Here is a 27,194-nt window from a genome sequence, read left to right as displayed (position 1 = left end):
GAGGCCAGCAAGAACATGCCAGGCAGAGGACAGGACATGTGCAAAGGCCCTGAGGTGGGAACATAATGGTGTGTTTGAGGGGCAGCGAGGTGGCCAGTGTGGCTGGCAGTAGAATGAGTGAGCTCTAGAAGGGAGGAAGAAATCCAGGAGAGGAGAGCCTGATAGTGAAGCCTTTGGTTATGGGAACTTAGGGGGATCTGGGCTTCCCTGATAGCTCAGTTGATAAAGAATCTGCCTACAATGCAGGAGACTCGGGTTCGATCCCTGAGTTGGGAAGATCCCCTGGAGAAGAGAACAGCTACCCACTCCAGTATTCTGCCCTGCAGAATTCCATGGACTATAGTCTATGGGGGGACTATAGTCCAAGGGGGAGGTGGTTTGTGGTCACAAAAAGTTGGACAGGACTGAGCAACTTTCACTTACGGGGGATCTGCTGTTGAGGTGATGAACCAGCAGAGGGCGCTTTTCCCTAACAAAAAAAGTGCCTGACACTCCAGTGAAGTTCCGGCCCCCTTAAGGTCCCAGGGATCCAGGCTTCCACACCCACCTTATGGCATATGAATGGTTAACTCCCCTTTTGCCAGAGGTGGAAATGGAGTCTCAAATAGGGTCAAGCTCTTTTCCAGAATCAGAAAAAAGTCTCCACCTCCAGTAGTTGAAGATACAAACTCTCAGGTTTCAAGGGACACAGGAGCAGAGGCTGGGATGTGTCCAGGGCCCATCATGCAACTATAGGGACCCTCTGACTCCATTTCATCATGGCTTCATTGCAATATGTCACTCTCTGTTGATTTGTTTGCTTGTTTGACAGCTGGGGTCCCCCCTGAATGAAGGGCTCCTGGAAGGGAAGGGTCACCCCAGTTCAGTCCGTGGATATTACTATTAGGTCCATTTTGCAGAAAGACACTAATGTGGGTGTAGAGAGAGTGGGTGCCCAGAGGTCCTTTGCGTGGGGAGGGTCTGGAGGGCCCCCAGCAGGGAGGAGTGGGGTCTGGGTGGGGAGGAAGATGCTCTTGGGAAAGGAGGCCTCAGCCCCGCCCACCTACCCTGTCCCTGGCACATCACTGGACTGAGGTCCTTGGCTACAGTCCCTTTTTTCCAAGAAGGGGGAGGCGGTTTGTGGGAAGCAGGCATGGGGGTTATTTATAGAGGTCACAGGAAATCCCCAAAGAGTCAGAACCTCACCCAGTGGCTGGACCACAGGATCAGGGAGGGGGTCTGCCGATTGCTCCCTGACTAGGACTCACCCCCAACCTGGCTCTCAGGACAGGGCGGGGCTGGCATAGGGCCTCAGCCTGGAGAAGTCAGAGCTCCAGGATTAGGGCTGGAAAGAAGGAGGGACGGTGTAGGGGAAGTACCCAGAAGGAGCAAGAACTATACCTGGGGCATCCAGAGGGGCTGCCAGGAGGAGTGATCTCTAGGGTGGGGCCTTGGGGAAAGAAATGGCAGGCAAAAGCAAAGCATTCTAGTCTGAGGGCACAACACAGGTTAAAACTCATGAGTCTTCGGTCGAAGAGTCAAATGTCCAGAACAACTGGAGGCAAAGGCTGCACTGGGTATGGGGAGGAAGGGCACAAGCGAGCTGAGGAATTGGGCCTTATTCACAGGGTATTAAGGCGCCATGGAGGGTGTGTGAGTGGGAGAGATGCGAGGTGGATCCTGGGATGAATGGATCCCTCTGGACCAGCACGGGGGCTACAAAGGAGGCAGAGGCTGAGGCCCAGGTGCTGGAGGACTGACCTGGGACTGTGCTGTGCTGTGCTTCGTCCCTCAGTCGTGTCTGACTCTTTTTGACCCCATGACCTATAGCCCACTGGGCTGGTTGGAAGATTGATATCCTGGGATGCTCAAATGGGAGAGACCAACCAAGAGTCAGAGACCTGCATCCATGGGCCCAGAGAGTTTAGGATGATGAATTTTTTTTTTTAATTTATTTATTTCAATTGGAGAATAATTACAGTATTGTGATGTTTTTTGCCATACGTCAACATGAATCGGCCACAGGTACACGTGTGTCCCCCCCATCCTGAATCCCCCTCCCTTGTATTATTATTATTACATTCATTTCTAGGTGAGTAAATGGAGGCTGAGATCGACTGAGCCAAAATTTGAATGCAGGAATGTCGGGGTTTGGAACCCAAACTCAGGACTGGCTGCTGTCAGCGTCCTTCCCAGGACTCCTTACTCCTGGCTGCTCAGGCAGTAGGCTCAGGGTCAGGGACGTCCCGGCTTCCTTGGGGCCTCCAGACTGGCCTGTCTGGGCGGCTGGGCCTGGCTGACCCTCCTGCCCTTGCTTGGCGGGGCCCCAGCCGAGTGTTTCCTGCAGCGGCTGTCTCTCGCCCGGGTTTCCGTATCCAGGAAATATCGCTCCTTTGTCCCTCCTGACTAGCCTGCCCTAAGCATGGCATTGCCAGCCCTGGCTCCTCATGACTCATCTCCTCCCTGTCCAAGGTCCCAGGGGATGGGCTGGGCTGGGGGCAGGGAGGATTGGGGGACAGACAGGCTGAGACTCTAGATGACAATTTTTAGGCTGTTCTCCCACCGATGACCATTTGCTTTGTTTCCTGGAGTTTTTGCTTCTCAGGGACACAGTGCTAGGAATGGGGTTGCAGAATCAAAGGATTTGTATGTCTTCACCCCACCACCACCACCACATTCCACAGCTTGTGGGATCTTAGTTCCCTGGTTAGGAATTGAACCTGGACTCTTGGCAGTGAAACCAAGGAGGCCTAACCACTGGACTGCCAGGGAATTCCCTGTCTTCACTTTTATTAAATATCATCAAACTTACTTCCAAAAGGGCCAGGATGAGATGGGCATTTCTCAGTCCTGTAGGAAAATGTCCTTTTTTCTACATCTTCACAAGCAGTAGGGATTATGGCTCTTTATCTGTTATAGCCACACGTTCCGGGAAACAAGCTCACTCAGAAGGATGATGCAAATAGTGAAGTGCAGTTTATTACACCGGCGGGCCCCAGGCAGAGTCTCCTCTTAGCCAAGGACCCCGACCAGCATTTGTGAAAATCTTTTATACCCCATGTGTACGTGTCTGAACCCACCACCCAATTTCCTTGTGACTTACATAAACAAAGGAAAGGTAAATACAATCACAATAACCCCATCATTCATGTGTTATATGTTCAAACAGTCAATAATCAATAAGCCCGAGGTTATATTTCAGTCAATAATCAATAAGCCCGAGGTTACAGAAAAAAATTTATGACCTGTCCGGAGGTAGGGGGATCAGTGTATGTTTTCTCTTAGGTGATGAATAACCTGGATACAATCTTCAAGATTCCCCTGTCCGGAGGGGGTCTTATCCTTCTATTGTCATTTCCACAGGCACTAAGCACAGAGTTCAGAGTCCATTAGAGAGGTGGCCGAACATGATCAGCACGAACAGGCCTAAGATGGAGTCCAGGCCCCATGAATTCCTTCTTCATATCCTTTTCCTTCCCCCCACCCCAATCTGATTGGTATAATGTGATTTCCCTGGGTCCCTCTAATGTGCAAAATTTCCCTGGCTTCCTACTTATTTAGTGATCAGTGAGTTGAAGTGCTCCCAAACTGGACACTGATGCCCTTCCTAACATCTACCTTCCCACCAAAAATCCCCCAAAAAACAAATGCCTGGGACTTTTGTGAAATTGTTCTGGAATAAGAATTTCCTGCAAAACAGGCTATGGTTCCGCAGTAATTGTCTGTACCTGGGGGAATCTTTGCAAACCCACCAAAAACAAAAGCTACAGGTAGATAATTTGCTTTTTCAGAAACCGATTTGTATTTATTTAAGAAACTGCCTTAAAAATTTATTTATTTGTTTATTTACTTTTGACTGCACTGGGTCTTTGTTGCTATGCACGGGCTTTCTCGACTTAGGCAAGCGGGGGCTACTCTATACTTGCGGAGTGTGGGCTTCTCACTGTGGGGCCTTCTCTTGTGGTGGAGCACAGGCTCTAGGGCACTCGGCTTCAGTAGCTGTGGCGCCGCAGGCTTAGTTGCTCCACAGCATGTGGAATCTTCCCGGACCAGGGATCGAACCTGTGTCCCCTGCCTTGGCAGGCAGATTCTTAACTACTGGGCCACCAAGGAAGTCCAAGAAACTGCTTTTTAAATATAGGTATGTGTATGTATAACTGAGATCACCGTGCTGTACACCTGAAACTTTCACAACATTGTAAATCACCTGTGTGTGTTGCGTGTTCAGTGGCTCAGTCATGTCCGACTCTTTGCGACCCCATGGATGCAAGGGCTTCTCTGTCCATGGGATTCTGCTGGCAAGAATACTGGAGTGGGTTGCCATTTCCTCCTCCAGAGGATCTTCCCTACCCAGGGATCGAATCCAGTCTTCTGCATTGCAGGTGATTCTTTACTGCTGAGCCACCAGAAGCCCCAGTCAACTATACTACAATAAAAAATGAAAAAGAAAGAAACTGCTTTTTCAATTTCTGCTTTAAAAAAAAAATAGACGGAGAAGGCAATGGCACCCCACTCCAGTACTCTTGCCTGGAAAATCCCATGGACGGAGAAGCCTGGTAGGCTATAGTCCATGGGGTCGCTAAGAATCGGACACAACTGAGCGACTTCACTTTCACTTTTCCCTTTCATGCACTGGAGAAGGAAATGGCAACCCACTCCAGTATTCTTGCCTGGAGAATCCCAGGGACACAGAGCCTGATGGGCTGCCATCTATGGGGTCGCACAGACTGAAGCGACTTAGCAGCAGCAGCAGCAGAATCAAGGGAGGAGACGCCAAGAAACCACCTGAGGCAAGATTAAAGGGCCCAGAGGAGCTTAGCTAGATTAGGAGACCACATGAGACCCTGCAGGGCTTCCCTCCTAGCTCAATCGCCAAAGAATCTGCCTGCAATGCCAGAGACCTAGGTTTGATTCCTGGGTCAGGAAGATCCCCTGGAGAAGGAAACAGCAACCCACTCCAGTATTCTTGCCTGGAGAATCCCATGGACAGAGGAGCCTGGCAGGCTACATACAGTCCATGGGGTTGCAAGAGCTGGACACACTTAACAACTAAACCACCACCACCATGAGATCCTGTACACACCCTAATCTTGTCAACAACCCCCACCGTTGGGAAATATTGCTGTATAAATGCATGCATGCTCAGTCATATCTGACTCTTTGCAGCCCCCTTGACTGTACCCTGCCAGGCTCTTCTATAACTCCTTATCAAATTTTCCTGGGTAAGAGGGCTCTCACCCAACTATGCTGGCACCCTGATCTTGAACTTGTAGCCTTCAGAACTATGAGAAATAAACTTATGTTGTTTATAAGCTTTAAAAAAAAAAAAAAAGCTTCCTGGGTGTGGACACGTTTTTTTTAAAGGCCTACAGTATCCGCCTTTGCCTGGCAAAATAATAAAGCTATCCTTTTCTACTTCAAAGAAAAAAATCTGCTATTTTAAAGAAACACCAAATTCATATCATTGCTGTCATAATGTGGGGCTTTGTAGGCATTTCATATAACCCTCACGGATTATATGATTTTGTCATTTCTCTTCACATACAGAGATGCCTCGAGCTTCCCCGTTGGCCCAATGGTCAAGAATCTGCCTGCAACGCAAGAGCTGCAGGAGATGCAGGTTTGATACCTGGGTCAGGAAGATCCCCTGGAGGAGGGCCTGGCAACCCACTCCAGTATTCTTGCCCGGAGAATCCCAAGGACAGAGGAGCTTGGCGGGCTACAGTCCATGGGGTCGCAAAGAGTCGGACACAACTGAAGTGACTTAGCACGCACATGTGCATGGAGATGCCTGCGTCTTGAGGGAAGCTGGCGTCCGCCCATGTTTGTTCCAGGTTGAAGGGTCTTCTGTTCTGGGGATGCTGGTGATGGGGTTTTTCGACTTTCATCTTATTCCTAGTTCTTTGGCCACTCAGAGCCTGTTGGTGCCTTTTTAAAGCAGAAATCATGACTCAGGAGACTTTGAAGGGTTTTGATAACATTTATTTAGAGCTACTAACATTTATACGGGCCACAGGCAGGACTGGGTGTAAGGGAAGAAAGGGTGAAGGGGCAGCCCCCTCTCGGCCTCTGAGGGGGCCCCTGGATCAGGGACATTCCCTCTCCAGGGGGGCCTAGAAACTCTCAGGGGAGGACGATGGTAAATGTCTTCCTGTTCTCACTTCCTCAGACCCGGAGAACTAAAATGCTCTAAACAAGTGGGATACGATGGGTGCCTCGGCCTGGGTGCACAAAGGGGCGTGACTTTGGGCAAGGGCTAGGCAGAGAGTGCGTGTGTGATGTCACCATGTATCTCTGTGATGTCATCACCTTGTCTCTGTGTGACGTCACCAAGCTGTCCATGTGATGTCAGTGCATCTGTGATGTTGTCACGGTGTCTAGGCGTGAGGGATCGTGTGGTGTGGGTGTGAGTCTGTGTGAGAGTATTAGGGCGTGCAGAGAGGGTGTGGGTGACAGTGAGCAGAGGACACCAGCCCAGGGCGCTCACTTGGGTGTGTGTGCGGGAGGTCATCTGGCCCAGGGCGCTCACTTGGGTGTGTGTGCGGGAGGTCATCTGACGCCACCCTGGCTGCGTCCCACGCTGCAGGAGTCTCGCTGCACCTGGTCTCCAGACAGGTGAGTCGGGCCACCCTTCGGTCAGCGGGGCCTGGAGCCTCCTCAGCCACTGGAGCAGGAAGGAGATGGGAATACAATAGTCGGTCAGGCAGACAGCAGGACAAACCTTGCCTGGGCCTGCCTCTTAGCCTGGGCCCCTTCTTGCTCCCAAGAACCCTAGGGGTCTTTCTGGTGTCAACCACAAATTGGCACTTGCCATGGGCACTGCCATCTACCTCTACAAGGATTAAAGCATGTGCTACTGCAGCTGCTGACCTCCAACACCCCCTGAAGGAGCTCACAGAAGAAAGCAGAAATGAGGCACTCTGTGCTCCAGGAAACTGGCAGGACAGGTCTTTAATAGTTATATATTCTCAGGAGCTAATTTTATGAGCCCAATTCTTGTATCTCCTCATATCTAGAAAAGCATTAAAATGCTTCATGGTGACAACTGTTTCTCGTGACTAGCAGAAGCTTTCTACAAAAAAAATATGTGCTTGATCTCATGTACTCCCCTTTTACCAAAATCACATATATACCGTCTTCTCCCCGTCTCTTTGGGGCCATTGCTCCGAGTTATCTGAGCTTATGTTTCCTGGGCTGCAGCCCTCACATGGCCCCAAATAAAAGTTAACTTGCATTTAACGTTGTACATTTTTTTTAGTCGACACCAGTATCAACCTCCCCTTAGATTTCGTCATGTTGAACCTCTGTGGGACTGAGGTATGTGCCTGTCCATTATACAGCTGAAGAGACGGAGGTTCGGAGAGGCCACCTCCAGGTTTCTGCTGCAGTCTGTCTGGCTCTCCCTTTTGCTCTCTAAGGCTCTGGGATCCTGGGAGTTTGTCCAAAGCCCCTGCAGCCCCAGTCCCCCCTCCACCCCCCACCCCCGACTCCCCAGACAGGGCCTTAGTTTCCCTCTTTTGTCCATACAGAATTGACCTAGAGGTGGCCCCTCACTTATTCCTAGGAAGGTTTTTCTAAGGAACCTGCCCCTTTTCACAGGCTTCCCTGGCTCCTCTGAACCCTCAGGACAAAGACAGCTTTTTTTAAAGCCAAATCTTCTATATCTGGCACTCAAGCCTCCACCCACTCCACCCCCCACTCCCAGACCTCCCCACTGGGGAATCAAAACCTGTCCAAGTATCGCCCAAATTCTCAGAGCCAACCCTTCAACTCTGCCCCTCCCCCTTGCCTCTGCAGGAGCCATCCCACTGTATGGAATGCCCTTCCCCCTCCTTGGCCTGGTAAATGTTCTCGTGAGGGGTCAGAGGTTGACGCGGAGGCTGTTTCCTGATGGGGGAGGTGGGGGCCTCAGCCAAGTCCTGCTTCCGCTGGCCCCCTCCCTTCCTTCCCCGGCTCTTCCCTGGGGCCCCCACAGCCTCATGTTCGTAGATTCCGCACCCCCTCCGCGTCCCCCGCCGCCCCCTGCCCCCCCCCACTCCCCCGCCCCACAACCAGCTCCAGCCTCTGTCTGTCACCAGGATCCACTGGCTTCCAGCCAGCCCTGACAGAGATCAGTCATTCTTTAACCATTCCTGCCCACCAGCCTGCAAGGGAGGGTCGTCCCTGGCCATTTTCTAAGCCCCACTGCTCACCTGAACCAGGGCTGTCGCCCTCACCCTGGTCCCAGGTTCCTGCCTTCACCCCGTAGAACAGCAATCAGAAAGAACCTGTGAACACCTGAGTCGGATTGTTTCCTCTGCTGTTCACAGCCCCTCGCAGGGCTCCCAAAGTCCTCACTGCTGCCCCAAGGCCCTGCCTGATCTGTCCTGCCATCACCCTGACCTCACCTCCTCCCACTCCCCCCTCCATCACTCCACTCCAGCCACACCTAACTCCTCACTCAAACTCACCAGGCATGGCTGGTCCTGCCTCAGGACCTTTGCACAGACTGCCTCACTGCCTGGGGCACCCTGAAGGGAATCCCCTCCTGGCCTCTCCCTCACTTTTAGTTCTCTGCTCAGTATCACTCCTCCGTGAAGCCCGCCCTGACTCCGGGTGGAAAATTCCAACCTCTTCAAGCTCCCTCATCCCTTTTCTGTCTCACTCGTTACCAAGGGGCCCTGTCATAGCTCTTTCATCTGGTTTGTTATCCGTCTCCCCCACTAGACTGGCAGTCATACAGGGGGTGGGAATTTGAATATCTATGCCTTATTCTTCCCTGTGTCCTTGGCACCCAATAGCTGGTCAAGAAATATGGGTTGAACGATAAAACGAATGGTCATGGTGATGGTAGTGAACTTGAATTGACACTTGCTGTCTGCCTGGCTCAGAGTCAGGGCTGAAGTTCCATCTTCAACCTTCCACACTGTGACTTTCTCCATCTTCAACCACAGAGGCACTAAATCAACATTTAATTATTAATATTTGTCTTCACGTCCATTGTGTTTTAATTATATAAATTGATCTCCAAAGGAAGCTCAGTCTTACGAAGTAGAGGAAGGCTGGAACATTTGGCTTCCCTGGTGGCTCAGATAGTAAAGAATCTGCTTGCAATTCAGGAGACCCAGGTTCGAGCCCTGGGTCAGGAAGATCCCCTGGAGAAGGGAATGGCAACCCACTCCAGTACTCTTACCTGGAGAATTCCATGGACAGAGGAGCCTGGTGGGCTACAGTCCATGGGGTTGCAAAAACAGTCAGACACAACTGAGCAACTAACACTTTCAGCACTTTTTGCCATTAATAGAAAACCACATAACAATGTTCAGTTAAAAAGCATGACCTTAAAAAAAAAAAAAAAAAAAGCATGACCTTGTTCTCAAGCCCAGCCATGGCGGAGGCCTGAATGTTCCCTCCCTCTGTGAGCACAGGTAAGCTGCAAGGATCTGGGATGCATGGGGGTGACTTAACAACAGCACAGACTTTCTGGAGGCCCAGAAGGAATAAGAGTGGAAGAGCGATCAACAGTCCCCACCATGGGATGGGTGATTTGAAGCCAGCCTCGAATCTACCTCCCTATTGGGTGCCTGTAAAATTCAGATGTTACAATTCACTCATTCACAGCTTGTCCAGTGAGTGACTGGACAAACTGGGACTCAAACCCAGAGCTGAAGACCCCAGCCTGCCGGTCCCTGGCCCCTCTCTCAGGGGGAAGCAAATCAAGCCGGAGCCCATGAGCCAGAGGCTCTTCCTGCGATCCTGCAGAGAGAAGCAGGAGGGGCCAGGTTTAAGCACACATTGTTTCCTCGGAGGGTAAGGGGGTGGGGTGTGTCACTTGGGGAAAACAATGTCAACAATGTCAAGAGGTTCCTCATTCTAGCTGAGACCCAGACATGCTTGGACAGTGAGCCTGGCTCCGGCCCTGACTTGCTGACGCATGACCCCGGGCTGATCACTTCCCTGGGGCCTCAGTTCCCTCCTCTGAGAAATGGGGATAATAATAGAACCTCCTTCCTTGCCATGATGGCTTCAGGCCAAGATGGAGAGAGGAAAGCTGTTTGTTCAAAGCAGGGTCAAACTCTATTCAAGAGTGAGGGGACCCATTCTGCAAGAGGGGTGAGCTCCCCGTTAGGGGAGTATGTAAGGAGAGACACAGTGAAGGTGGAGCTGGGTGTGGAGAACTCTGGGGAGTTAGTGACAGACTTTTGGAAGTCCTTTGGATCCTATGGGCTTTGTTTAGCACCATGGGGCTGAAATAGATCTAGCTTGACAACAGCCACATGGCAAAATCTTGGACAGCACAGGCTTTGGGGTCAGAGGGATCTGAAAAAAATCCCACACACTTCCCTGAACCTCAGGTCATAAACTGCAAATGGAAAGCCAATCCTTGACTCCTAGGTCAGTAGTGTGGTCCTGAAAGGGGGGTGTAGCAGCAACCTTGTTGGGAGCACAGGTTGTTCTAGGGGCCATGGCCTGAGTCACCTTCCCCGCGACACACAGGCTGGTGTCCAAAGGATGACTGGGCCCTGGAAGGAGGGGAGGGGCCCAAAAGCATGGAGCTATGAGCTGATCATGTGCCAGGCACCCTTGATACTCCCCACTGAGGCTCTGGGTCTCTTGCTCCAGCCAGTTGTGGACAGCACTTTATAGTTGGCAAGGTATTTTCGTGCCCTTAATTTCAGAGTGTGCGTGTGTGCTCAGTTGCTCAGTCATGTCCGACTCTTTTGTGACCCCACGAACTATAGCCAGCCAGGCTCCTCTGTCCATGGAATTTTCCAGGCAAGAGTGCTGGAGTGGGTTACCATTTCCTACTCTAGGGGATCTTCCCAACCCAGAGACAGAACCCGTATCTCTTGAGTCTCCTGCATCAGCAGGCGGGTTCTTTACCACTGCAACACCTGGGAAGATGATTTCAGAGACCCTCACCCCCCAACATTTTTGTAGAGTTAGAAAGTGTGGCTCAGAAGGGTGGAGTGAGAGGCCCAGGGTCACCCTCAGACACTGCTCTCCCTCCTACCCTTCCTTGGCTACGTTCACTTCTGCTACCCTCGTCTGCCCACAGGGCCTTTGCCCCGGTAGCTCTTGCCACCTGCAGGGACTCTTCCCCTTTGCTGTTCCCCAGGTCGGCTCCTGTCTGTCTTCCAGCTCAAAGACCCCTTCCTCACCGAGGCTCTCCCTTGCCTCTCTGGAGTCTGATCGCCTAGGTTCACGTCCCAGCTCTGGCTGTGTTACCTGGGGCATGATGCACACCCCCTCCATGCCTCATTTGCTTCCTCCAGAATGTGGGGGTAACAGTAGCTCACCCACGGGTCAGGATTCTGAAGGTTAAATGGGCAGAGTGCTTAGGACTATGCCAAGATTACAGCCAGCACCCAATCACGGCAGGTTTCTGGTCACTCTTCTTACCCTGCCTCCTTCATTGTCTCTCTGGCCCATTATTCAGAGACTTTCATGAATGAAACTGTGTGTGTCTTGGTCACGGCTCTGTGCCTTGGGCCCAGCACGAAGTGTTAGTCACTCAGTCGTGTCCGACTCTTTGCAACCCCATGGACTGTAGCCCACCAGGCTCCTCTGTCCATGGGATTCTCCAGGCAAGAATACTGGAGTGGGTTGCCATTCCCTTCTCTAAGGGATCTTCCCAACCCAGGAATCGAACCTGAGTCTCCCACATTGCAGGCAGATAGATTCTTTACTGTCTGAGCCACCAGGGAAGCCAAATGTGCCAGCACAGGGCCTGGTATACAGCAAGTGCTCAATTAAGGAAACAAACAGTGTGATAAAAGCACCTTCCCCCCAAGTCCTGTACCCAGCCTTGTTCAAACCCTGAGACTGCACCGTCAGCCTGAGACAGCGCAGAGCCTCACCTGGCTGAGACCAAGACGTTGCTGGCAGGGGCCCGCTGGGAATCCAGGATCCGTCTCTTGAATTCCTCCAGGCTCGCTGGGTCTGCCGAAAGAGGGATGGGTCAGGCCTAACTGGGGGCCTTAGTAGCCCTGCCTCCGGGGCCAGGCATGGGCTAGCAACCCGGGATACAAGGTGGAATCCGCACCCCATCGTGGCCCTGCCCTCTGTCACTCACCGATAGGTGGAGGGTTGGGGGCGGGGGCCACGGGTCTTGGCCCAGGAATCATCAACTGCGACTGTGGGAAGAAGAGTGAAGGGAGGTTGGTGGAGGCCAGTGCCCCCAAACACAAGTCCTAGGGAGTTTCCTGCCTTTCTACACCCTTAGAGACCTGAGTTCCTTCCAGGGCAGAGAAACCGACAGATACCCATGGAAGAAGGACACATACTATGATGGATATATAATCACCAGCTCCAGGCACTGGCTTCCCCTTGGCAGGCCCCCAGAGACCCCTTTCTGCAGGGATCCTGCCTCGGTCTCCACTACAGCCCCAGTGCCAACCTGACTCCAATCCATGGCCCCAGTTGAGTCTATCCAGCCAATCCAGCCCTGTTCCAAACTGAAGCTGATCCGCTCTGCAAACCAACTGGATTTCCATCCTCAAGGCCATCCCTCAAACAACCCTAAATGAATTCCTCCAACCTTAAATCCAAAACCAGTTCTGAACTCAATTACCTAAAATTGGATCCTAAACTGAAAACAGAACCCCCCTTAGAATCAAATCTAATCGCAATGACAAATCTGATCTATTACTTTACATCTAACTCTGACCATAACCTATCCCCTAGACCCAGCCGCTATGAAAAATCTACTCCACAACTTCATTCCCTGAGCCCCAGCCCTGTATTCCCCTAGGGCCACCCATAAATACTTTCTCAATACCACACTCAACCCCAACTCAACCTTAGACCTCAGCCTCTACCTGAGTTAGAATTCTAACCAACCTCAGCCCAAGATCAATATCCACCCAGCTTCTACACTAGACCCAACCCTGACCCTCACTGGAACCCTGGTATATCCCTGCTCTAACTCAGGATCACCTAATCCTTCCCTTCAAATATATCCCAACGCCAACCCAACTCAACCCCAACCAACCACCCTAAACTCAACTTAGTCTCAACTCCTAACCCATGGTCAATCCCAACGCCAATCTTAATGCCCATGAAGTGTTGAATCTACCCTTAGCCCCAAACTTCTAATCACCTCTAGCCCCACCAACCACCTATAGCAACCTAAGCCTCAACTCTAGCCTTAACTCAATGCAATCCGAAAACCACTGAAATCCTTGATTCGCTCTTCACTTGACCTAGATACAATGACCACTCTGCATGCAACCTCTGATCCAACTTTTAACCTTTCCTCACAATCCACATTCCAAACTCAACCTAATTCTAAGACTAATGAAATCCTACTTGGAACACTTACCTTAACCGAAACCAACTCTAGACAAAGGAGTCACCAACAATTCACCTTGACCCAACTCTAAACACAAGTTTAGCATCCACATCAAGTCTTTCCTGTGACCTGCCTTAACCCTCATGCTAACCCCAGTGTCACTCCCAATCCTTAATCCAGCACCCTCTGACTCAACTCATCTCAAATCCATCCTGACCCTGACACCAACACTGAATGAGTCCCTAATTCTAACCCTAAGCCACCTTGAGGCCCACCACCTTCCTAAACTCAACCCCAATCCTTATCTCTTTCTTAATATCATTCCCAATCCAAATTCCACGCAGTCCTAATGCCAATAAAATCCTGTGTCAATACATGATCATAATCCTAAAGCCATTCTAGACTCATGGGCACCTATGTTTGATCCCAGCCTCAAGTCTAAATCCACCCTCAATGTCTCAAGTCACCCCAGTCCCAAAGGAATCACAGTTTTAGATTCACTCCTCACTCAACCCTGGACCTGATGGACACCCCACGTCCGACTCCAGTCTTAACCCCATCCCCTTTCTCAGTACTGATACACATTCTAAGCTCTGCCTCGATCCTAATGTCAGTGAAACTCGCAAGCGAGTTCTAACAAACCCAATCTATACTGGGAAGCCAACCTCAAAAAGAAGTTCAAAAAAAAAAGCCAAGTTCAAAGCCAAGTTCAACATCACCATCAACTTGGCCTCCAGACCCGTCCCTCCAAAGCAACCTGAATCTAGGGCCCCCTACCCACCTTTGTCTTGATACAGGTGTCCAGGGCTGAGTTGCTGACTGCCAACTGCAACTTGAGGTGCTCAGCCTCCCGTTTCTTCTCCTCCAGCTCCTTGACCAGCTTGTCCCGTTCCTTCTGCAGCGCCACCTTCTCCTCCAGTGCCAGCTGGGTCTGTCGGGCACATTCAGCTTGGAGTTTGACAGCCTGGGCCTGCGCCTCCTTCTCCACCTTCTCCTTGGCCTCCTGACTGGCGCGCAGGCTCTGCTCAACCTCCAGTTTCTGGCGCTGTAGTTTCTCGTTCTCGAGGGTCACGCTGTCGATGCCAACCCGCAAACTCCGGGCCAGCTCTTCCACCTTGGAGGTCATGATGGAGGGCAGGCTGTCGCAGGCTCTCTGGATGGAAGGCAGCTCCGAGCCGAGGGGATGGTACAAGTTGAAGCTCAGGGTACCGAGGGTGCGTGGGATGATGGAGTCCCTCCAGAGGTTTCGCAGATCCGTCTCAAACTTGTTTTTGTCCAGGGGGAGGCAGAAGGCCTGCACCTTCCGCAGCCGGTCCTCAGCCAGCTGCCGTTCCTGCTGTTGCTGGTCTCGGGTTTTGCTGCACTCGGCCAGCTGTTCCTCTACCACTCGCTTGCCCACTGTCAGACCATCCTTGTCTTTGGTACATACCAACTTCTCCTTTGCCAGCTCCACTTCCAGTGTCTTGGCTTTCTGGGTCAGCGTAAGGGCCAAAGCTAGGAGTATAGGACCATAAGACTCAGGAAGATTGGGAGTTGCCAAGAGACTGGGCGGGGAATCTTGCTACCTTTCTCTCCACGGCCCATAACCCTGACTCTAACCCTAACCCACTCACCATCGCAGCTCTTGTTAGCTTCCTTGAGTTGTTCTTTGCACTGTTTCTCACTCAAGATGATGGCAGCCATGTATCGCTCGTTGTTCATGTAAATCACCTGCCGGAATGGGATGCAAGACAGAGCTCAGTGGCCAGAACCTGGGGGACCCCTGCCCCCAGGGCTGCCCAGACCCTTGGGACGGGGGACCCAGATCTGTCAACTAGGTGGTCTGTGTTGGCATAGTTCACAAGGACAATAGCTTCTTTACAGGGGATGCTGGTCTGATCTTCAAAAGTTGTTACAATTAGAGACAATGGAATACTACTCAGTCATAAAAAAGAATGAAATTTTGCCATATGTACCAACACAGATGGACTTGAAGGGCATCTGTGACAAAGACCAACACTGTAATAGGCAGAATCTAAAAATTACGACAAACTAGTGAATATAACAAAACAAAAGCAGACTCACAGATACAGAGAGCAAACTAGTGGTTACCAGTGGGGAGAAGGAAGAGGGAAGGGCCGATATAGGAGTTGGAAATTTTTTTTAAATGGGTTATTATGGGATTATATGAAATTACGCGTGTGAAACTTTTGAAAATTGTAAAGCATTATAGAATTTAAGGAACTTCTCATTCAAAAAAAAAAGGTTAAAAAAAATCCCACCCTTTCCCCTACGCATTCTAGTCAACTAGGAAAAAAAAAGCTTTATCATTAATACTATTTGGCAATTAAAAGGAATATTTTACACACTGATGCATTTTATAATCTGGAGGAATCTTGAAAACATTCACAGCCAATCAAAAATAGATGTTTAAGGGCTTCTCTGGTGGCTCAGTGGTAAAGAATTCGGCTGCCAATGCGGGGGAGATGGGTTCAATCCCTGGAAGACCCCAAATGCCAAGGGACAACTAAGCCTGTGTGCCACAACTACTGAAGCCTACATGCCCAGGGCCTGTGCTCTGCAGCAAGTAAAAGCACTGCAGTGAGAAGCCCATGCACTGTGACCAGAGAATGCCTGCGTGCAGCACCAAAACCCAGCACAGCCATAAAATGAGTAAATAAATATCTTAAAAAAAAAAAAGATTTTCAACATGGATGCTAGTATGGGCTGGACTGTGTCCCCTACCCCAGATTTCCATGTCAAAGTCGTAATCCTCAGAACCTCAGAATGTACATTTTTTTTGGAGACAGGATCTTTAAAGAGGTGGTTAAATTAAGATGAGATCATTAGGGTGGGCCTTGATCCACAATGACTGCGGTTCCTATCAGAGGAAATCCAGACCCCCAGATAGGCACAGACATGCCATGAAGACACGGGGAGAAGGCAGCCATCTACAAGCCAAGGAGAGAGGCAAGGAACAGCTCCTTCCCTGATGGTCCTGTGTGTGAGTCACTTTAGTCGTGTCCAACTCTTTGTGACCCTATGACCTGTAGCCTGCCAGGCTCCTCTGTCCATGGAATTCTCCAGGCAAGAATACTGGAGCGGGTTGCCATGCCCTTCTCCAGGGGATCTTCCCAATCCAGGGATTGAACCTAGGTCTCCCGCATTGCAGGCAGATTCTTTACCTTTTGAGCTACTTGGGAAGTCCTAGAAGGAAACAATTCTGCCAACATCTTGATCCAGTGCTTTGTGAAAATAAATTTCTGTTATTTAAGCCACCTGATTTGTGGTACTTTGTTAAGACAGTCCTAGCAAACTAATACAGGTGACAAGATTATTTCATGGGGAAGATGATTCTTTTCAACAAATGGTGCTGGCACAACTGGACAGTCACACACTAAGGAATAAATTTGGACCCCTAACTCACACCATTTACAAAAATTGGCTCAAAACGTATCAAAGACCTATACGGGCATAAACTAAAAAATTCCACAGAAGAAAACTTAGGTGTTAACTCTGCACAAGTTTGAATTTGGCAGTGCTTTCTTTCCTTTTCTTTTTAAAAAATATTTACTCATTTGGCTGTGCCGGGTCTTAGTTGCATCATGTGGGATCATGTGGGTTTTTTTAGTAGCAGCATGTGAGATCTAGTTCCCCTACTAGGGATTGAACCCAGGCCCCCTGCATTGGGAGCTTGGAGTCTAAGCCACTGGACCACCAGGGAAGTCCAAGCAATGTTTTCTTAGGTATGATACTAAAAACACAAGCAACCAAAGAGAAAACAGCTAAATGGGACTTCACCAAGATTAAAAACTTTCGTACCTCAGGGGACAACATCAAGAAAGGGGAAAAAAACTCATAGATGGGAAAAATACTTGCAAATCATGTGTCTGATGATGAGACTAGAGCCAGAATACATAAAAGCAAACTCTTTATAAATTAATAATAACAGACCAAGCATCTGAATAGACATTGCTCCGTAGAAGACACACAAAATGTCAACCAACACATCAACAAATATTCACCATCTTTAGACATCGGGAAATGCAAATAGAAACCATGATAAGATAACCCCTCAGAATGATATAGAATGGCCATAAATAAAACAAAAAAGAACGGACAAGTGTTGGTGAGGATGTGGAGAAACGGAATTCTCGGTCAGTATTGGTGGAACTGTAAAAATAGTGGAGCCACAGTGGAAAATAGTCTGGCAGTTTTCCAAAAAGCTAAACTGCTTTTTAGAGTTACACTGCTGTTGTTCAGTCACTCAGTTGTGTCTGACTTTTTGTGACCCCATGGACTGCAGCTTACCAGGCTTCCCTGTCCTTCACCATCTCCAGGAGCTTGCTCAAACTCATGTCCATTGAGTCAGTGAAGCCATCCAACCATCTCGTCCTCTATTGTCCCCTTCTCTTCCTGCCTTCAACCTTTCCCAGCATAAGGGTCTTTTCCAATGAATTGGGTCTTTGCATCAGGTGGCCAAAGTATTGAGGCTTCAGCTTCAGCGTCAGTCCATCTAATGAATAATCAGGATTGATTTCCTTTAGGATTGACTGGTTTGATCTCCTTGCAGTCCAAGGGACTCTCAAGAGTCTTCTCCAACATCACAGTTCAAAATCATCAGTTCTTCGGCACTCAGCCTTCTTTATGGTCCAATGCTCACATCCGTACATGACTATTGGAAAAACCATAGCTTTGACTATACAGATCTTTGTTGGCAAAGTAATATCTCTGCCTTTTAATACGCCGTCTAGGTTTGTCATAGCTTTTCCTCCAAGAAGCAAGCGTCTTTTAATTTCATGGCTGCAGTCACCATCTGCAGTGATTTTGGAGCCCAAGAAAATTAAGTCTGTCACTGTTTCCATTGTTTCCCCAACTATTTTCCATAGAATTACACTATGACCCAGCAATTCTATGTCTAGGTACATACATCTGAGAGCAATGGAAGTCTATGTTCACACAGAAACTTGTATACAAATATTCACAGCAGCAGTAGACACAGTATCCATAAGGTAGAAACAACCCAAGTGTTTCATCAGCAGATGAGTGGATAAAATGTGATCCAGCCACCCAGTGGAATGTTATTGTGCCACAAAAAGGGAATGAAGCACTGACATACATGGTAAGGTGGATGAACCTTGAAAACATCATGCTGAGTGTGAGGAGTCAGACACAAAAGGTTATATAGTGTTTGATTCTATTTAAATGAAATATCCGGAATAAGTAAATCCATAGAAACAGAAAGCAGATTTGTAGCTGCTGGGGGCAGGGGAGGGAAGTGACTGCTGATACAGTTTCTTTTGGGGGTAATAAAATGTTCTAAATCAAACTGTAATGATGGTTACCCAACTCTGTGAGTATACTAAAAATCACTGTTATGTACACTTTTTTCCTTTTGTCTACATTTTTTTTTGTTATGTACACTTCAAATGGGTCAACTGTATGGCTTGTGCATTACATTTTGACTTTATAAAGTTTTATAAATAACTTTTCTTTATAAACAAAGGGCGTGCTTTTCAAACTTTGAAACAGAGGCCTCTATAGAAATATAACAAGCAAAGGTAGGAGAGGGGTGAAGAAGGTTTGCTTTTCTCTCGCTTTTTGTCCTTCCTCCTTTTGGAAGCTGACCCTGTGCTAATGACCTGGGAGTTGGGGAGAACAAAAGTACCTCTGGGGGTACTGCCCTCGTGGTCCAGTGGCTGAGATTCTACCGTCCCAATGCAGGGGGCCGAGGTTTGATCCCTGGTCAGGCAACTTAGATCCCACACGCCACAACTAAAGATCATGCAGGCCACAATGAAGATCAAAAATGCCATGTGCCACAGTTAAGACCCCGCGCAGCCAAATTAATTACTTAATTTAAAAAAGAAAAAAGGGCTCTGGAAGTTCTGTTTTCAGAAGCTTTAACTACAGAAAGGGAAGATCTAAGGGTGTAAGTTGGATCCAGCGATGAAGTGAGAAAGAGGTTTTCTTCTAGTTGAAGGAAGCGGCTCCCCCAAATACAAAGTTCTGTTTCTGCACAGGTTCCCAGATGCCAAGATGACGAGAATAACATGTACTTAGAACTAATGCAATGTGATGGAGAAGGAAATGACAACCCACTCCAGTATCTTGCCTGGGAAACGTCATGGACAGAGGGGTCTGGCGGGCTACAGTCCATGGGGTTGCAAAGAGTCAGGCTCGACTTAGTAACTAAACAATAGCAAATACAATCTGACAATACAAAAAAGTACCTTCTTTTGTTAGGAAGTGTTCAGATACATCTTTCTGAAGCAAGTCAGGAGTCCCTCCCTCAATTTCTAGCAGCTGTGGCTGCCTTGAACTAAGAGGAAAAGAACTCACTGATTAGTAAACAAGTATAAACAATCTGAAGCGTTTTCTGGAATATTTGTTAGGGCATAAACCCAGGAAACTCTTAAAGACTACTGGAGTTATGTCAAAAGACACAGGAGCCAGAATGCGGGATTCCTAGTGGCCTATTTCAGAATAATTTGACCATCAAAAAGATTATTACATACTGTATAGAACCGGGAGCTATATTTAATATGCTATAATAAAATACAATGGAAAAAACAGGAAAAAGAATATATTTATATATATATGTGTGTAACTGAATCACTTTGCTGTACAATAGATATTAACACAACATGTAAATGAACTGTACTTCAATAAAACACATTTTTTAAAAGATATTATTACAAATTCTAAATACAGAAAATTCTGGGACTTCTTTGGTGGTCCAGTGGCTACGACTCGCTACCATTGGACACATGGGGCTGCTGTGGCAAGGGTGGGGGCTCTTCCCCAGAATTAGCACTGACTTTTTGGGGATCCTTGGAGAAAATCCTGAGGGGTTCCAGGCCAGAAGAATTTGTCAGTTTAAAGGGGGAAAAAAGCTATGATTTTCAAATTTCAAAGTTGTGAAGACCCAGATTCTTAGATTTCTAATATTCTATGATGGGGGCGTTTGGGATTCAAAGATGTGCAAGTCTATAACTTTATGATAAAAAAATAAACCAACAAAGAAAAGAACTTCCCTGGTGGCCCAGTGGCTAAGACTCCACACTCCCACTGCAAGGGGTGCAGATTCAATCCCTGGTTAGGGAACTAAGACCCCTGGGCTCGTGTTCAGTCGTGTCCGACTCTTTGTGACCCCATGGACTGTAGCCTCCAGGCTCCTCTGTCCATGGGATTCTCCGGCAAGAAGACTGGAGTGAGTTGCCATTTCCTCCTCCAGGGGATCTTCTCCATCCAGGGATCAAACCTGCATTTCTTGCATTGCAGGTAGATTCTTCACCACTGAGCTACCTGGGAAGCCCCAAGATCCCTGTGCAGTGCGACCAAAACAAAACAAAAAAAGGAAAACAGAAAAAGAAAAAACAAAACTATAAAACTTAACGATCCTGCGATTCTTAACAGTTCCTGAACCGGAAGGCCATCTGTGTCCTGAAAGATCCAAATGAGCCAGTTTCCTGAACTGAGAAGACAGAGGCGGCTGCCCTAGCCTGGGGGGCTCTTGAGGGGGTACATGGTCCTGCCCTGAGGTCTGAGGAGGGACTTGCCTCAGGAAGGGTTCTGAGGGGGTACTCACCCCATTCTGGGGGTCTGAGGGGGACCTGCCCCTGTCCTGGGGGTATGAGAGAGGGAGACACTGCCCTTGACTGGGCAGTTTCACGGGGGTGGGGCATGCACATCCTTCCTGCCCAGTGGCAGGGACTGGGTAGTTTGAAGCCCCAGAAAAGATGTTTTCTTCCCATTTGGGGCTGTCCCCTGCCCCAAACAGCCCAGAGAACTCCTGTGGGGGTAAGCGAGGCTGTCCCCTCATCTGCCAGCAAATTTCCCTTCCCCTGCTCACCCCATCTCTTACCCCGTTCCAGCCAAAGCCTGAGGAGGCGTCCTTATTTTCAGTGCCTCCTGGGAGCTGGACCGTCCCAGAGGAATTGCGAGTGAGAGAGACCCCAGGGGATCTTGCTGAGTAAGGTTGACAGGAGCTGAGGGTGTGAAGTGGGTGACAGCCTTCACAAGACCAAGAGTAACTGTTTCTGCTCACTAGCCTTTCCCTTCACCAGGAGATCTTCCCAACCCAGGGATCAAACCCAAGTCTCCCTCATTGCGGGCAGATTCTTTACCAGCTGAGCCACAAGGGAAGTGCCGTTTCTGCTCCCCTGCCTCCCCAAAACCACTTCCTCTCTTCAGTTCAGTTCAGTTCAGTCGCTCAGTTGTGTCTGACTCTTTGCAACACCATGGACTGCAGCATGCCAGGCTTCCTGTCCATCACCAACTCCCCGAGCTTAATCAAACTCATGTCCACTGAGTGGGTGATGCCATCCAACCATCTCATCCTCTGTCATCCCCTTCTCCTCCTGCCTTCAATCTTGCCCAGCATCAGGGTCTTTTCCAGTGAGTCAGTTCTTCACATCAGATGGCCATTTCCCCTCTGCAAAAGGGTTTTAAAGCTTCTCCCTACCTCCCGGCATTCAGTGACAAAAGAACATTTCCAAAGGAGACACCCAGCCTCAGGCAGACCTGGGCCATTCATGCTAATTATGAAGAACTCAATGCTCTGTGTGGTTTACTAAGCCAGCTCTTATTTGCAGCTAGTGTATGCTGGCACCTTCTGGGTGCTGTATACATATTAAGTATGTATATAGCGTCTATGTCTGGTAACAGACCAGATGCCCAGTTCAACTTCAATTCCAGATAGACCACAAATCATTTTTTTCAGTCTAAGTATGTCCCAAATACTCTGCAAGAAGATCAAACCAGTCAATCCTAAAGGAAATCAGCTCTGAGCATTCATTGGAAAGATTGATGCTGAAGCTCCAATACTTTGGCCACGTGATGCCAAGAGCCAACTCAATGGAAAAGACCCCGATGCTGGGAAAGATTGATGGGAAAAGGAGAAGGGGGCCACAGAAGATGAGATGGTTAGATAGCATCACCGACACAAGGGATGTGAGTTTGAGCAAACTCTGGGAGATAGTGAAGAACAGAGGAGCCTGGTGTGCTGCAGTCTATGGGGTTGCAGAGTCAGACATGACTTAGTGACTGAACAACAACAAAGTTCCAAATATTGCATGAGATATAAGAACAAAATACGCATCACTTCTCTACATGGGCTTGTCATGCAAAATGTCCCCGTCTTCATGGATGAGGAAAGTGAAGTTCAGAGAGGTGAGGTGACCAGCCTGGGGTCCCCAGGGTGAGTGTCCAGCCTGCAGTCTTACCCGATCGGCCTGGCACTGGCGGAAGCTGGCATTGATTCGGTCCAAGTCGCGGCGGGCGTTTAGCATCATCTGATTGATTGCATCCCTGGCGCGGGCAGTGAGGTTGAGCTCCTTGGACAGGTTGGCCTGGGAAGCCGTCAGCCCCACCACCTGGCCATACAGGCCATCGGCCCGACGCTCGGTGGCCTGCAGGTTGGACTCAGTACTCACGTGCACATTGCCGTAGACCATGAAGAGGACGAGGCCAAGGATGATGAGGAATTGGATGAGCGAGACGAAGAGGAAAAAATAGCGCAGATAGTACCAGCAGCCCCTGGAGCCGCTCCCAGCCCGTGAATAGGGGCTCCCGTGCTCCATCGCCAAGCCCATCTCCTCCCAGCGTCTGCCCCGCGTACTAGCGCTGCTCGGCTGGCTGGCCTGCTCAGGGTGGCGGCTGCTGCCCCTTCTAGACCTCGCCACGGCGGGGGGGAGGGGGAAGTGTTTATATTACTCCTCTTAATACTTCCTCTGCCTGGCTCCTTCCTGGCCAGGAGGAAATGGGGGCTGTGGGTTATCACAACACTCCCACCCTGGGCTGTGAAGGGAAGGGGGGAGGGCACCAAGGCACGTCTGGCCTCTCTGATTAACTATGGGTGGGGCACTGGCTAGAGTGGCCAGGCATCCTTGGTCTTACTGAGCCCAGAGCTGTTCTCAGCTGCGTATGACGTCTTTTCAACATCCCCCTTGTGTGGAAGACACGGAGATGCAGGGAGGAGAAAGGACTGTTTTGGGGGGCGGGCGTCGGGTCTCACTCTGGTCATTCACAGAGTTGGCCTTAACTCCCCTTGGAGAGGACTGGCTACAGATGTGTGCCCACCTCAGGGACAGTGCTGTTACAGGCGCTAAATTGTGTAGAGCGCGTTGCCAGGGGCCACACAGAACTCAGTAGTTGGCACAGATCACCGAAGGCCGATCTGTGGATGGCGGTGGCGTGGGCTCCCCAGGCTGTCATCCCACCCAATGCCTGGCTCATGCAGGCACTTAGTAAGTACAAGCAGCAGTGCACTGGGGGGCCAGTGTGAGTTCCCATGATGGGCTTCTCATGTCTGAGTCTCAGTTTCCCCTTCTGTGAGATGAGCTGTGCATGGTGCCAGGTCCCGGGCCGGGGGGGGGGGGAGCGCTGGGAGAAAAGATTTGCCAGTTGCTATTATTACTACCACTTGCTGTTTGAAACCTCATTTTTGAACTCTGCGAGATGGCGAATGGGAAGCACAAGATAGTGGGGGTCAAACTTCACTGTGGGAAGGGATTTAGGGACCAAGGAGCAAAGGATTCTGGGTATGCCCTCCTGCCCAACCTCCTCCTCCCCGAAACAGGCACTCTAGGTAAACCTTCTCTGTAGGTGATACCAGAACCCCTCCCCAGGAGGAGCATTGAGAGGTCTTCAGTCTTGGGAAGACAGAGTGGGACACAGACCCTAGCCCCATGGGGTCAAGGCTGATAGGAGGGAGGGACAGGGACCAAAGGGAATGAGGCAAGGAGATGGAAAGGGGGCTGGAACATGGGTGGGTGACAATAACAGAGTTGCTGTCCACTGCCTGTGTGGGGGCATAGCAGGGTGAAAGTGGTGGCATGGGGAAGCATCCCCCTATAGCCAGGGTAATGGGGTGGGAGAGTTGTTGAGGGGGAGGGGTCCTCCAAGGTGATGTTCATCAAGGAGGCAGAAGTTGGATGGGGAAGGAAGAAGTCCCAGCGGTGGGCAGGAAACCCCTGTCTGACCTTTGGCCTTTGCAGCTACCCATTGATTCCTGATTCCGGCCCCTTCTCAGCCACTTCTTGGAGGGAGGAGAGCTGGGGGCTGCAAGTGATGCCCAACCAGCTATTTCTCTAGGTTGGACAGGCCCACCCAGAATCCCCTGGAGCTGGGTGGGAGGAGGAGATTGTCCCTCTTCATTAATGGGGGGCCATGCGGGCAGAGTGAACACATGGTCTCACTGTAGGCCTCTGGAGTTACATTCTGGCTGTGCCACCTACTGCTGTGTGACCTGGGACAAGTAACTTCTCCCCTTGCGAGCCTCAGTTTTCTCCTGTCTAAAGTGGAGGCAACATAGTAGTGAAACACTTGTCTCAGTGCCTGGCACACAGTCAGCCTTCATAAATGGTGGTATTTTTTAAAGGTGGGGCTGGATCATGTGTAGCCTCTGATGTTGGGCTGAGGAACTGAGACAAAACGGTGGACACTACTCCAGGTGCTGTTGCCCTGGTCCTGTGGGATCATTGGGGGCAAGCGGGCATGATGGGGGGAGAGCCTGAGTGACAAGGGTCCAGTTGAGAGCTCAGGCATGGGGACAATGCCTGGAGGTGTAACAGTCTTAGTATGAACTTAAGATCCTGGCTATTCTTCATCTTATGTTGAAGATGCTGCACGTAAGTATGTATGAATATGGTATCTGTTGTCAAGAGAAAAGCAACCATAAACTCCCAGAAAACTGAAAAGCCACTCTAGAACTGACAGTACCGATGGGCTACAATTTTGAGCAACTGTCACAGTTTAAGAACAAGAGTTTGAAATACACACACAAATGTCTTTGGGGTCAAGCTCAAAAACAACACTCTTTTTGGCAATTTCATCTCACAACTTATATTTGTAGTGTTTCTTTTTCAGTAAGTTTTTTTTTTTTCCAATAACTTGTTTTTTAAAAAGTTGGATTTTTTTTTTAATGGAAATGGTAATGATGAAACTTCTTTTTGCTAAACATTATGACTTTGAGATTGCTGATTCCTTTGACCACTGTTTAGGTTTTCAGCACATATATTTTATTATCATAATAATTATCAATGGGCACTTAGACTGTTTCTAAATTTTTTTGTTTCAATGAACAAAATAAGATTTGAAATCAAATCTCCACAAGTGAAATCGCTGGGTCCTGAAGCAATAACATTTTATATTTTGACAGCTGTCATCAATTTGTCCTCCAAAAAGGTTGTTTCCGTTGACACCCCTGCCAGCAGTGTCTAAAATTCTAAAAACAGACTCTTTTGAACACTTTCTGCCTGCATTTCTGGCCAGAAAATTCCAGAGGGGGGAGGTGAGTCCTTGAATTCACATGAGGTCAAATGCATCAAATGATGGGAGAGTTTGGTTTTTTTCCTGAAAACCATTTGTCATAGTCACAGGAAATTTTGTGTATAAATCTCTCTGAATTCCCTTGGAGGGTCATCATAAAACCCAACACCAATTTTAATTTTTTTTTTCTAAATCAAAAACAATCCATTTGGTTTCATTTGTTTGGTCAGAAATGTGAAAACTGTCATGAGGAAGTCAATTCCGTGTCACTCTGAAGACTGAACACTGAAGTTCTCAAGGAGGTTTTTAAAAAACTCTCATGGAACTTCAGGAAGGTTCGGGAGGAAGTGATACTTCTGGTGAAGAAAAATTTCAGTAAAGTTCAGAAAACCCTCCACATTTTTGCCAACGTGTTCAAGTTTTGGTTAATTGCAAAGGAAATTAAGTTTGCGACTTTGGGTGTTGACAAAGGAGGCAAAGAGAGCCCTTTGGAGGGGAAGAGCCTGTCTGTCCTCTTTGGGCCTTCTGGTTGAACACCTGGGACTGGGGACCAACAAGATCAAGTTGCTGCTGTCCCCAATGCCCTCCACCCAGGTTTTCCCTTTCCATCCTCACCCCCACCCCTCACCCCGCCCCTGACTCCTGTTTCTGCAGCCAGGGAGGGATCCCAGGGTGACCGTTAACAGGGAGGCCAGGGCAGGGACCTGAGAGAGGGGACAAGGTGGAGACACAGAGAAAAGATTCAGAGACAGAGAGAGAGACTTTGAGTGGTAATTAGACAGGTGGAGACAGGGAAACAGAACAGAGCAGGGCAGGTGGGGGGCGCTGGCCCTGTGGAGTGGGAGAGATATGAGGTCTGGGAGGCAGGGAAGCTGGGGGATTCTTAGTCCTGGCCTGGGACTGGGGTCTGTTCTCTCCCAGTTGCCCCCAGTTCTCATCCACTCCCTGTCCTTTGGCCTCCCCAGGGGATCCACAGCTTCCAGCCTCCCACCTCCCTCTTTTCTCCCAACTCTGTCTGACCTGATGGTTCCCTTTCTGCTCACACACATCCCATGGCTTCCCGTTTCCCTGGAGCTGATTTTCACCGATCTAGCAGTTATGACCAAGGTGAAGTTAGCAGACAGAATAAGTGAATAACAATGATAATATTTGAGGTTCCGTATACAGCGCTGAGTCCAATCCTTTGTGTGGATCAGCCCTGGACCCCACAGCTGCACAGTGAAGGGTCTTAAATCCCTGGGGCCGCAGACAAGGCGAGGCCAGTGTCAAGACCTAGCTGACTCCAGAAGGAGAAGCTGTTTCCTGCTCATTTCTGGATTTACGCCAGAGTTGGAGGGGGGAGCAGGGGGCGGAGGCGGAAGGTGGGGTGAGGGGGAGCGTGTCTCAGACCCATCCTTCCAGACTCACAAGTTCTGGGCCCTCAGCCAGCAACAACTAGGTCTGAAGACTGGGGCGACTCCTGGTGGTCGGTAGCGGAACAAAGCTGTTAAGACATTCCTCTCCTCAACCTCACCTCCTCCTTTGGCGCAAGGAATGGAGTCCAATTCTCTCTCTAGGTGGGCCCTCTCCCAGTAAAGGCCCTTAAAGCCATCTCCAAGGGGGTCGGGAGTGGTAGATTATGAGCAGATCTGCCTGAGGGGGGGATCAGAGTTTCAAGGGCTCCTTACACCAGCCTCTTAAGAAATTTTTC

General features: G+C 49.4%; 1 protein-coding gene and 1 long non-coding RNA gene across 2 annotated transcripts; one reads left to right on the top strand and one right to left on the bottom strand.

Moving 5' to 3' along the window:
• Positions 1-5,939: 5,939 nt before the first annotated feature.
• PLVAP (plasmalemma vesicle associated protein) lies at positions 5,940-22,920 on the bottom strand. Its single transcript, XM_081497044.1, has 6 exons — positions 22,459-22,920; positions 14,866-14,962; positions 14,034-14,746; positions 12,035-12,095; positions 11,820-11,901; positions 5,940-6,643 (listed from the first exon to the last, which is right to left on the bottom strand). The coding sequence occupies exons 1-6, from the start codon at positions 22,825-22,827 to the stop codon at positions 6,637-6,639; spliced, it is 1,329 nt and encodes a 442-aa protein (XP_081353170.1). The 5' UTR covers positions 22,828-22,920; the 3' UTR covers positions 5,940-6,636.
• Positions 6,388-7,218, top strand: LOC145509097 (uncharacterized). The gene is made up of 2 exons (XR_014055853.1): positions 6,388-6,594; positions 6,747-7,218. It is a non-coding gene; the product is annotated as an uncharacterized LOC145509097 (long non-coding RNA).
• Positions 22,921-27,194: the final 4,274 nt, after the last annotated feature.

The sequence above is a fragment of the Giraffa tippelskirchi genome, chromosome 6, assembly GCF_054371585.1.
Source record: "Giraffa tippelskirchi isolate mGirTip1 chromosome 6, T2T-mGirTip1v1.2.pri, whole genome shotgun sequence".
Classification (NCBI taxonomy): Eukaryota; Metazoa; Chordata; class Mammalia; order Artiodactyla; family Giraffidae; genus Giraffa; species Giraffa tippelskirchi.
Note: the sequence above shows the minus strand (reverse complement) of the source record. Positions and strands in the feature narration are given on the sequence as shown.

What these genes read in the sequence shown, in the direction of transcription:
- PLVAP (XM_081497044.1), bottom strand. Translation starts at nt 22,827, where the DNA reads ATGGGCTTGGCGATGGAGCACGGGAGCCCCTATTCACGGGCTGGGAGC. An exon ending in GCCAGTGCCAGGCCGATCGG is followed by an intron (nt 14,963 to 22,458) that starts GTAAGACTGCAG and finishes CCATTCCGGCAG; the next exon opens with GTGATTTACATGAACAACGA. An exon ending in ACACCTGTATCAAGACAAAG is followed by an intron (nt 12,096 to 14,033) that starts GTGGGTAGGGGG and finishes TTCTTCCCACAG; the next exon opens with TCGCAGTTGATGATTCCTGG.